At 40.9% G+C, this 12,506-nt stretch overlaps 1 protein-coding gene across 1 annotated transcript in view; it reads right to left on the reverse strand.

Annotated features, from left to right (window-relative positions):
• The window catches only part of C2CD3 (C2 domain containing 3 centriole elongation regulator), a 56,323-nt gene that overhangs the window by 39,143 nt on the left and 4,674 nt on the right, over positions 1-12,506 (reverse strand). The window contains exons 6-14 of the mRNA XM_075723123.1: positions 11,745-11,877; positions 10,399-10,527; positions 9,010-9,154; positions 8,437-8,603; positions 6,965-7,180; positions 5,844-5,956; positions 3,844-3,962; positions 2,726-2,848; positions 171-638 (exon numbers count right to left, since the gene is read on the reverse strand). Of these exons, the coding sequence (XP_075579238.1) occupies positions 171-638; positions 2,726-2,848; positions 3,844-3,962; positions 5,844-5,956; positions 6,965-7,180; positions 8,437-8,603; positions 9,010-9,154; positions 10,399-10,527; positions 11,745-11,877 (1,613 nt within the window). The remainder of the gene's footprint in view (positions 1-170; positions 639-2,725; positions 2,849-3,843; positions 3,963-5,843; positions 5,957-6,964; positions 7,181-8,436; positions 8,604-9,009; positions 9,155-10,398; positions 10,528-11,744; positions 11,878-12,506) is intronic.

A 12,506-nucleotide genomic window follows, 5' to 3' on the forward strand; every position in this document is an offset into this window, starting at 1 on the left:
TTGCAAACTGTGCAATGCAGCCAAAACAGTACTGAAAATACTTTTAATACACTGGGCAGAGCCAAGCAGAGCAGTTCCTACGTATGTAAAAGTTACTTATCTTTGAAATCTGTTTGTCAGCATGGAATAGCACACTTCAGTCAGTGTTAAGCGGAAGACTTGTGACTTGCCTGAGAAAAATTAAAGGCAGGTTGTGTTGTGCCCCATATGACAGCAGATCTCGTTGCCTCCTCAGTGCTCAGCAGCTTGCAGTTTAAATACACATTACAAGAACCGTGGAGCCCATAGTCTTCAGCAAGAAAATCCTTTCCATCAGGCACCATCAACAGCACATGCAGTAATAACCCATCCTCTTCAGATGCAGCTATTTGTGTCATCAGATTACGGGTGAGAGAGGTTGGCACAGCCTGCGGTGGCTGCACGACGTTTATGCTGGCTGCTCCCGTCTTCTGCGAGTCCTCATAGTTGTGAAGTTTCAAGCAGCGAGGGCTTTCTGCATTTATGCTCTTCCTGTTGGGCTCCTGCAATTCCAGCTGGGGACTTCTTACAGCATGAGCTGGGACTCGCTGCACAGCCGTAGCTGACCTGGCAGCGGTGCGAGCGAAGTCTTTGTTGTCGGCCGCGAGCTCTAAGGATACCTGCGTTGTGCAAGGCAAGGTGGGCTGATCAGAAGACATGCCCCATACGAAGACAAGAGACTGCAGCATAAACTCGGGAAAATGCATTACACATTTGGTTCAAGAGCTGTGTTAGATCAAGGCTTACCTTTAGACACGTGCTGGTTACAAGCTATCCCTGCAAAATAAACTGCGTGTGGTTTTATCAAATAAAGCAGTAACTGAAGTACAAAACCAAACAGCTGGATAAAGGAAAAAATTAAAACCAATCACAAAGCTGACTGAAAAATGAACACCTACCTAGCCAGGGTGAAAAGTACTGTGACAAAGTATCACAACTATCACTTGCTCCACTTTTGCACTTGCTGCTTGAGAAAAATTATTAACAAGAAGTGTTTCTCTCTAAATGCTTTCTTTCAATGCTCTTTCACTTTTACATTCCCTGCTGATTTTAGCTGTCCCTAACTCCTCTCCATTCTGTGGGCTCCTTCTTTTTCTCTCCAATGGTCTACGTATTCCACTGCATATATCTTTTTTTTCTGAGGTTGGGTTTTTTTGGCTTTTGTTTTGTTTTTTAACACTCTGTCCTACATTTGAATTGCCTCTTCATGTTGTCAAGATTTGCAAGAGAAATAGTTAGATTGGTAGGAATCAAAACATGCTTGTGAAAGCAATGAAAGAAAACACCAGAACAACGGTTAAAGGAATTGCAAGTGTTAATTGCTACAGAGCATCATAGATCTGCTGGATTCATTCACATGACGAGACAGCAAGAGGGGGAGGAACAAACTGAAGCCCAGAAGATAAGGTAACAGGATAAAGAAAAGGATTGGAGCCATAAAATGCTCAAATAAGGAAAACAAAATAATCAGACTCAAGAATTTTGCCTATGGCTTAGGAGGGATGAGACAAGATATTGTGGCAAAAGATCCCGAAGAGTATCTACTCCTAAAGGGTATAAGGAACATGTCCAAATAATGAGGAGTTGGAGGCCATCTGTCAGAAAGAACCCAAAAAATGTGAAGTGGTCTCAGTAGCTGACATCCCTTATCCTCCCTGCCCTGGCCAGAATAGCTGGACATGCATGTATTGCTGATAGGCAGGTATTACACTGAGCAAATGAAATCTAAGAGACAGGGGGACCAAAATCAGTTTTCTTTAAGTACTAACTTCCCCTTCCATAAGTTCTTGCATTGAACTTCAGTTCATTAATTCCCCACCTTCCACCTCCTTCCACTTTTCTCCCCTCAGACCCTGTTCCACTCCATTCTCTCCCGCCCAACACACCATTTCTCCTCCCTGCCTTCAATTAACTCCTCCCCCACCTAACCTCTACATTTTATGTTTCACCCTTCTGCGGCTCCTCTACTGGCAGCTCTGCTGAATGGCTTCTCTGGAGGAAGTTTCTCAGCCCCTGTGACAGAGAACATCGCTCATCCCGTGAATTACAAAGTGACAGAAGCAGTCCATGCTCACGTTCTCTGGGAATAATTTAGGAGCTCTGAATGTAAAATTCCTAAACACTCCCTTAAACCTTCACGGGCTAATCTAGACAGCTGTTTATCCTCAGAACTGGCAAATCTCTCAAATGTGCTGTGCAGGACTGTTAATCCTTCTCAACCAGAAGTTGAACACGCTGGTAGAAACTTTGGCTGGAAAAATTAACTCCTGAAGTGACAAGGTGGTACCAATGACAGGGAGCATCAGGCCTCTGCGTCAGGAGAGACCTCAGCTCATGTCACGTGTGGAGCAGAAGCCAAAGCTCCCAACCCTGAACACGCTGCACTCAAAATCTGCCTGTAGAGTGGGTTCTGTATCCAAGCCCTAGCTTATTGACCCTCATTTTACCCTGCAGCCACGGAAACTTCACACAGCAACAACCTTAGACCTGGAGGAGGTTCAAAATATTTCTCCAAAAGCCTAAGGAAAAAAGAGGTTCATGTTATCTTGTATTGGTCTTACAAACCTTCATCTCCAAGACCTGGCAAATTAAAACAAAGAGAGAAAAGAAAGAGAAGGAAAACTTAAAAAAAAAAAAAAGAGAGTATCCAGCCAAAATTAGTAACAACAGGTTGTTTAACTCAAACTCTAGATGGTGAACCACATACCTTTAGTGGTCCAACTTGTGTCTGACCTCCCTCTTTTTCCACAGGTATTTCACAGCTTACAGCGAGCAACTCAGAGTGAATAACCTTGCGTAACTGAAGCGCTGCTGAGCCAACGACCACTGGCTGAGGGCAGAAAAAGAATCCATTTTGCAGGATTTCTGTCAGGTTTAAAGAGCTAAGGGCATATTGTGAAACGAAAGCCTTCTGGGAAGCCGCAGTCAGCCACTCACCCTCCCCACTCCTATACCACTAGTTTTACCAATGGGGATTTGTAGGAAAGTTTCCCTTAGTTCCAATTTCAAGGATTGCTCAGACAACAATAAGGAAAATTCTCCCAGTACCTACAGTAAACAGTTCCAGGTTCATGCAAAAAAATTAACATCCCAAATCCTAGTAACGGAGCAAAATTTCCATACTTAAAGATGCAATTTATTCACCCATTAAAACAAAAGCTCCAATAGAACAGATGGGCAGATAAGCTTGGTGTTGATTAAAACAAAACATAAGCTGAGTTAACACCTCTCACCGACTTCATCACATGCAGATGATTATGCAAATACTTTTAGCGAGACAAAAGATACTTTTTTTTTCCCCTCCAAACGCACAACTTACACTACTTTCTCGCACCTCGTATTATTCCCCATTACCCTAGGGAGAGTAACGATATCAACTGCATCCACATTAACACATTCTATATTGCTAAACGAGCTGTGTTCTCACTGAAGACTAATGCTTGTAACTGATCCAATACGCTTAAACAACAAGAAATCAGTTTTAAAGATGAGGAAAGGACAATTTTTTTTTTGCCTATCGGTCTCGAACTCAGAAAATCATTTAGCTGGGTGACAAGATTGAACAGCAATTAGTTCAACTTCTAGTATCTGCACATAATGTTGTTTCCCTTCACAATATCTGGCAGCAGTCGATTAAAAAGTGGTTCAGTCAAGCCACGTTACTTTGTTTTGCCTCTGACGGTTGAGACGGCAGCAATTGCAATGAGACGTTGCAGAAGCCTGAGAAAAGCCACTGCTGTCTGCGCAAGGATTTGGAGGAAACAGAAATGCAAAGAATTTCTTTGGTTTTCAATACACCAAGTATAAACAGCTTTCAGTAAGTACCTTTTTCTGTGTGCTTTTTCTCATGTAGATTTTAAAAGCAAGGTCAGAGCTCCACCAGTGCTCTATCATCGTTCCACCGAAACGGACAGGGAACACAAACCGCTGCTGAAATTTCACCGCTGCAAGGAAGACAGAGACTTGTGAGCTCTTGGCTGGATTCAGAGCTAACCTATCTTTTGAGCTTGATCAGGAACAGAGAACTCTTCAGTCTCTGCAGAGAACATGCAGGGTGAGTAGAGACACACGACGGTCAGAAGGTATGAGGGGAAAGTGATGGCGCTTCTGAGAAGGATGGACAAACACACAGAGAGCATGTGCACATCTGCCAGAATCAGAGATCAAGCAAGGCTGGGAGCTGAAGGGAAAAAGGCTTTTGCTGGAAACCTCAACAAGAATCTCTTGAGGTTTTAGGCTATTAAATTATGTTACAACTCTGCAGGTAATTTACTTCTTTTTTTTTGTTGCTGCTCACAGGAGTAACAAATATTCAAAATTAACTGAACATAAATAAACTTTCCCGTGGAGATTGCTTTGTTACACACACAACCTTTTAATTTTGCATTACTTATTACCACCAAGCCCAAAGTAAACTGTTCTTCATTTTCCGAGGCCAGAAAACAGCAGGAGGGCAGCACGACAAAATTAATGTTATAACGGCATCTAAAGGCTGCAGTTGATACCAAGTCTGTGGCATCCTAGCACACAAGAAGACTTTCCCTTCTTCAGCGGGAAAACCCTGTCTGATTTTGAGCAATATATTTCAAGACATATCTTGAGAGAGTCAAAGCTGAGCTGCAAGAACCATCGCAGGTTCAGGACAAAAGTAAGGTCTGCAAGAAAAGACTGAATGAATCAGTGTTTAGCCTAGAAAAGACAAGAACAAGGAGAAGTACGACAGTGTTGAAGTAGCACGCTTTGCATGTTCACAATGGATAAAGTATTCTTGTGATGACAAAAACTCAGGTTAGACATAAGGAAACTTTTCTAACAGGAAGCGCAGCACTTCTACAGCTTGCCTGGGATGGCTATGGAATTTTTCCCATTGGGCATCTTTCCTAAATGAGATAAACAGCTCTCAGGAAAGATAACAGCACAGTGGATTGACTCAATGGCTTCTTCAAATTATTTTCAGCCCTATCTATTTTTCTAGGTTCCAAAAAGCTGGAATCATAACTACACAAGACAAAGTGCAGGAGGCTGTATTATTGTTGTATTACAAAGAGCTAAGGTTCAAAAGAATTAGATGTCTTGTCTGGACACGGATGGAGAATATACAAGAGAACTCAGAATTACCCCCAGATCTCTCAAGTGCCACTCAGAAAGATGCAAAGCCAATGAATGACCGTACGGGAGAGGCATTTGAAAGTCACCCTGGAATTCCAGTTTCTGGGAAGACTGGGCAGAGAGGATCTTGCTCATACAGCATTCTCTGCTCACTGAGGAGAGAAACATACCATAAATTGTTCTCAGGGACACAAACACTGGTGACTCTCAGTAAAGAGATTAATGTCTACCGAGTTGAGCACAGGACTTGTCAAGATCTCTTGGATCCAGCAGACTCTCTGAGCTCTTGCAGATGTTACGTGACATACTTCAGCATCTGGAAAAATTATTTATTTGAGATACAAGTGTCCCTGATATTTCTAAAAGTACTTTATCATCTTCATACTATTGCAGAAAGGATATTGGTTTTATGTTGAAATGAAGGAACGGGCTTACTGACCTGCTGTTACGTGCCTAGGAAAAGAAATGTGAAAATCCCAATACGAATACTTCTTGGAAGCAAAAAAAAAAAACCCCAAAAATCACTTGGTTTCATTCTCCCTGAGAGGACCACTCCACTACCTGCAGTGCAGCAACTCTGTTGGCAGAGGTGCCACTAATCACACTGTATTTTTCAGAGGCAGCAAAGAAAACACATAGAAAATGCTACTAAATAATTTCTAAGAGATGAAGGAGTCAACAAAACTAAATACAAGGGGGAAAAATAATGCTCTTACCATCATCTGTGATTTTACTTGAAGCTATTCGTGTTACTTCTGTTGTTATGGAGACCTGGCCTTTTTCATCCTTGGAGGCTCCCACAGGAAAGTGGTACTCAACAAAGAAGGTACTATGAATCAAAAAGTGACTAGATGATCACAATCCGTCAAAAATCTAATGTACGTAATGAAACTGAACATAGCAGGCAAGTTTCATATTCATGATTTATGAAGTTACTCTCTTTTTTAGAATAATTGAACTACCTATTTTATGAATTCTTTCAATAGATTATGTATATGTCAGATTCTCCTCGAAAAGAAATAACCCTTTTGTTTTCAGCGCGCTGCCATGCACAAAGCACATTTATACCTCCCCCAAATCCCAGAAAAAGCACAGCCCGAAGTGAGCCCACATCAGGATAAATTATTCGCAGCTCTAACTTTCGGAAGTCTACGGGATACAATTTCCTGAGAGAAGCAGAGAAATGGGAAGATCTCAGAAGCCTGGAGAGCTTAGGTAAGCTGGACTACTACTCTGCTCTGGTGAGACCTCATCTGGAGCCCTGCATCCAGCTCTGGGGCCCTCAGCACAAGGAGGACATGGACCTGCTGGAGCGGGTCCAGAGGAGGCCACCAAAATGATCCGAGGGCTGGAGCCCCTCTGCTCCGAGGCCAGGCTGGGGGAGTTGGGGTTGTTCAGCCTGGAGAAGAGAAGGCTGCGGGGAGACCTTAGTGCGGCCTTTCAGCACTGAAAGGGGGCCGATAGGAAGGCTGGGGGCAATCTTTATAGCAAGGCCTGTTGTGACAGGACAAGGAATAATGGATTTAAACTAAAGGAGGGTAGATTTAGACTGGATATAAGGAAGAAATGTTTTACACTGAGGGTGGTGAGGCACTGGAACAGGTTGCCCAGAGAGGTGGTCGATGCCCCATCCCTGGCAACATCCCAGGCCAGGTTGGACGGGGCTCTGAGCACCCTGATCTGGTTAAAGCTGTCCCTGCTCGCTGCAGGGGGTTGGGCTGGGTGATCCCTGAAGGTCCCTTCCCACCCAAAGCATTCTATGATTCTATGACTACAAAACAGACTTCAGAGGAATCCACCTCAAAGGCACAAGCTGGTGAGAAACAATTCCCCTTACCACTTATTGACTGACGCAGGCCTTGGAGGCTTCCCCATTAAGCCTTTCTTCCTCGGTGTAATCTGGATGCTCTCAGGAGAGATTTTCAAGCTTTCAATGATGACTCTGGCTAGGTGTATTCGCCCCAGCAACGCCAACCTGTCTGCACTCAAGGATGTGACGTAAGCTTCTTCTGTGGGGTCTTCTGGAGGAGCAAGCGGTCTAGTAGGAGAGCAGCTGAAGGGATAAAACCGAGAATCAGGACTACACGAACATTCTTAACACGACCACGTGAAGGGACGGTTGTAGCTTGGTGGGATATTATTTAAAAACTGCTCATGGTTACTTAAAATGCACATTTTTACAACAAATTTGGTGGTCTCTGTAACAGAAATCTTACAATATACAATATCTAGGGTACATAATTGGGACGGAAAAAAAAAAAAGAAAGCGCATGTTCCACAACGTTGAGTTTTGAAAAAATCTTATGCAGTCTAACTCTTCAAAAAGAAAACCTTCATTTAATGTCATATACAAAAAAAGGGAGACGATACAGTCATACACATGGACAAGTCACAGCTGCAGAGGAACAGCAACAGGATTTTTGTCATAATTTTAAAATCTCACTTGCACTTTCTTTGTAAGGGTTGGCTTGTAAATGGTTTTGCGTTGGTAATTCTGGAGATAGGAATTGTACCTGAATGTAAAAATAGCAGTATTTGTAAGAAAAGCTTCAGAAATAATTGTTTGGAGCTGAATTCGGGGGGAAAAAAAAAGTCATAAAACCTTAATACTAACTGGTATTGTACAAGTAAAGCCTGATAACTGGATTTTTAGGGATACTGTTTTATTGGTTCCGTCATTGAAAAAAGGGACTACAATTTAGATCAGGTCAGAACAGAAGTTTATTTACTATAGCTATAGGAGAGAACACAAATCAGCAGAGAAACAGACTGCTGATGTGAACTCTGTCCCTGTAAAGCAGATACGAATTTTATACACTTAGAGACACTGTGCAAAGACAGATAACAGAATGTGAGTTATTTCATATCTGTTACATACACAAGGCCACAGAATTGCACAAAGCTAGTCTGGAGTCTGCTGTTTTTCAGCACAGGGACTAATTTATCGTGAAGGTTACACAGTGATTACTGTTTCAGGAGACAGGGCGAGAGTTCAGTCGAGAAGCCCGCTCAGGCCTTAGCATTTCTACTTCCACAGCTCAAAACGTTATTACTGGGTTTATTGCACTTTTGGCAAACTCATGATTTTAACTAATTGCATCTCAATAGTTTTTTTAACAACATACAGCAGTTCCTGGGTGACGCTGATGCTTCATCATTCCCAGAGATGCTATGAAAATTCCCCACCAAAATGGTTATTCAGTGAATTGTGTGATTATGATGGGACACGATAACGCAGTGTGATTTTTGCTAATACTAACTTATATTGAGCAAGATGTTGCAAAACAAGTCACTAATGTAACTGTTTACCTCCGTTTAGTATCTGTTACTTTCTCATCCTGATCAAAGGCATTAGAATCCTTCTGTGGATTCATTAGACCAGCTTTCTCGAGAGTTTCTGTCTTGGTTACTTTTTTGGAGGAGTTAACATCATCATCACTGAGGAAATCACTTGAATCAGAACTGGAATCAGATTTCTGAAACAGAAATAACGCACATAAAATATGAAGTTAACTGTCACTGTCAAGAAAGATAGATAATGGTCATGATACATAAAAAAAAAGAAAAACAACTTGCAGATTGAGTAATTCGAAACAATTAAAATTGTATCAAAATTTTGCCGAGGTTTAAAAAAAAAAAGTCTTCATGGACAGCCTCGATCCTAGCAATTTCCAAACTCACTGCTTGACTTTGTAGTCTTAATGGTATTCTTTTCATAATATTAATTTTAAGCAATTGTCTCACAAGCTTCTGTATGATACTTAATGCTTATTAAGCCTTACTAATACTGAAATCTGTAGCCTGGGTTTTTTGATGCAGACCTCTGATTTTCTTCACCTTAGGGACTACCTATTAAGCACCTTCCTTTTGCTCTCCACTTACAGGAGCCGTGTAAAAAAGACTCTCTAGCAGACTCTGGTCATAATGGGGATCATTGAGTTCACTGTCATACACCTCACTCCCGAGAGAGAGGGAATCCAAAAGGGAACCTGTCCGATCCCAGAAATGCACAGGAGATACATCAGCACTGTGGACACAAGAGAAAGAAACATAACTTAGTGTTGCAAGTTCTGCAGTCGATGTCTTATAAATTCTGATAATACTGCCTATTCTATACTGGATTTGTGCAATATTGGCTCCAGATACAGCCAAACTGTGCTTACAGAGCACTGTGCCCAACCTAATACATGTCCGTTGACCCAGCCTGATGGGTTATCTTGTGATAACATCTCTGGACCCAATGTGAAAACAGTGTGTGTGAATATATATCCATAGAATCATGGAACAGTTGAGGTTGGAAGAGACCTCTGGAGATCATCTAGTCCAACCCCTGCTCAAAGGTAGAGGATGCAAGTAAGAAAATTGTCCAGTTGCATTTTGAATATCTCCAAAGCTGGAGATTCCACAACCTCTTTGGGCAACCTGGTCCAGCGCTTGATGACCCTCATCGTAAAATGTATCTATTAACATCTACCTATAATATTTATCCATAAGTACTTTGTAACTTTTGGAACGCTTTAAGATATCAGTAATGCTTAAGGACAGTTTAATAAAAAATAAATACAAGCTACGTCTGAGTAGGTAAATACAAATATCTTTACAACATGGTTGGAGCAAGTTGGGTTTTGTTTGATTTAAGGGTTTTCTATCTGTGCTGCGAGTTCAAAACCATTTTACGATCTGCAGACACTTCAGTGTCATCCAGTGATAAACCTCCAGGCAAAAACAAGTGCAGGGCACAAGCCGCATGAACTGAAATTTTGAACCGTATCTGACACAGAAGCTGTGTGCTTCATACCCCCGATTTGGACAAAGACAACGTAAGCATCATTTATACTCTCACTACTCCTCACAAAATGAGAGAAAAAGATCAATTTAATATTTGGAGAAAGATTAAAAATTGCTATTGGTTCTCTTTATTTTTAATTTACAGAGTGCAACACTGTATATTCAGAGAAACACTATTTCTTTTACATACTTCTTAACATTTTAGGGCACAACAGTTACAACTATTAAATAACTTAATCGTATCAAAGATTGTGCTTAATCTTTCTGACATAATTTTTACATCAAGGGACTTGAAGCTGTCTAGGTTGTCATACATTAAAATTGAGTGCAAGCTGAGGTATAAAACACCTCCATCACTTGCACATATGATGCACTGGTTACATTTCCAGAAATGTGGAGAACTTGAGAGTCGAGTGGCATTTTTCAGTATGAAGTGCTCAAATAAGGACAATTTTGCAGTAACCCCCAGCGCATTACACTCACCTGCCCAACAGTAACTGTATTGCTCTCTCTTCAGAGTTTAGGTCAAATTGCTGACCTGAAACTTCAGATCCAAAGACATGGGGATCCTCAGGAGCGGGCACAAAATTTGAGTTCAAGCCTTTTGGGCTCCTGGATAACAGTGATTGCAGCACAGAGAGCAATAAAAGGAAAAATAAAGATATTAAGGCACGTTCAAGATGAACCTATCAAGGATAAAAATCAAAGGTTACATACAGCCTTCTCCAGTCTGTAGCTTAATCTCCAGATACACAAAAACTTTCTGCAACCCTGCACTGTGCTGCAAGTCACATCCAAAATCTTATATTTTGCAACGTGTCATAGAATCATAGAATCATTTAGGTTGGAAAAGACCTTTAAGATCATTGAGTGCAACCGTAGATCATCGAGGCCAACCATAAAGGTTGGCCCAATCTTGCAGTTTAAGCACAGCTGCTGCAAACAAGAGGAGAGGGGGCCTGAGAAAGACAAGCAAGATGTTTATAAATGATGTTCTACCAAGTTTTCCTAGAAAGTCCAAAATCATCTACTTTAAACCAAATAGGAATAGTTTGAGCAGAAATAATTTAAATTGTGTTTGCAATAGCATCATTGACTGTCAAAGACAATGACATTATTTTCTGGTTTATAGCGGAACAAAAGACATTGTTAATCTTTTTCCCAAAATAAGGAGTTGAAGTTTCTCCTGTAAAAAACATGCATTTGTCTTAATACTTCTAAATTTCAAACACCTACTAAGCCTAGTACTAAAGACAGTCGGAGTTAGAAATTGAAAAGGCACAAACACTTTTTTTTTTTTTTCCAATCTGCTAAGAAAGATCATATGGAAGAAAATAGTGACTACTAGTTCTGAGAACACACTTACAGATGCAAATTTTCATGGGTATTTTGGCACCAAGAGATGGCAAACTAGAATATGCAAAAGTACTCAATTTATGTTGCTAATTACTTACATTTCTTTGAAAACCTGTTCTCTGTGACCGAGTAACATTTAATTTGCTATGTTCAAGTAACATTTAATTTGCTATGTTCCTTATCAGTCTTGCCCCTTATCAACGTTCAACATTTCCTTATCAAATAACTCTGTACTAAATACAAATACACTGTGAAACAAAATTAAAGTCAATGACTTAAATCAAGGCTTACTACATGATGATTAAAATCAATTCACAAAATGTAGGCTTTTATTCACGAGTAGAAATTAATTTCCCATTTGAACGAGCATCCTAAAATACATCACATGAATCTCAGTATTTCAGGTTTTCCTGGTAAGGTCTCAAAATTTATGGTTTGGAACTTAATATGACTTCCCCGTTTTCCAAGCTCACTTTGCTGGTGCTTTGAAATCATCTCTCTCTATAAAAGGAGGCAATTCATTCAGTTCAATCTCCATGTCCGGGCTAGACTTCATTGCAGAAACAACCATAGCATCGCGGAGTTTATTGCCTTGATCCAAAAGGGCTGAGAAATAAGCAGAAGGATTAAATCTCAGCATTCAAATGCAATTTAAAAGCAATGTGTAAACACAATAAATGTGCCAGCTACAGTCAAGAAACATGTGTTTTCTGCTGTTATAAAGAGATCTTGACATACTGGAGATTAAGTGCATGCTATACACCATAAAACAAATAGCACAGCTGGATCGAGTGAATGGAATCCTGTCAGTCTCCCACTCAGAGCCGTACAAATAACTCATCTGCACCCACCGAGTCAGCCATTAGAGGGGCATTATTAAGATAGAGCAGCAAGATTAATTTACGGAAGAGTAAGAGTCACCTAAGAGTCACCTTAGCATGTCTCAACAGCAGTCTAATTTTAGGTGTTCTCTGTAAATATAAAAAAAAATAACTCAAAAGACAACACATATGGAAATGTGCCCTACTTTGATGCTCACTTGAATACAGTCCAGGCGGCCTGTGATCTAAAAGGGATGCTAGCTGACAGGTGATGGAAAAGAAATTATTTTCCATCTGAAAATGCCAATGGCACAGAAACCCTCCCAAGAGTTGGGAATGCGAGTGGTACCTTCGATGGACACCTCGGAAGACACGTCAGTGATTAAACAGCTTCTGAAGCTGAGCTACCTTTTC

The sequence above is a fragment of the Pelecanus crispus genome, chromosome 1, assembly GCF_030463565.1.
Source record: "Pelecanus crispus isolate bPelCri1 chromosome 1, bPelCri1.pri, whole genome shotgun sequence".
Taxonomy (NCBI): Eukaryota; Metazoa; Chordata; class Aves; order Pelecaniformes; family Pelecanidae; genus Pelecanus; species Pelecanus crispus.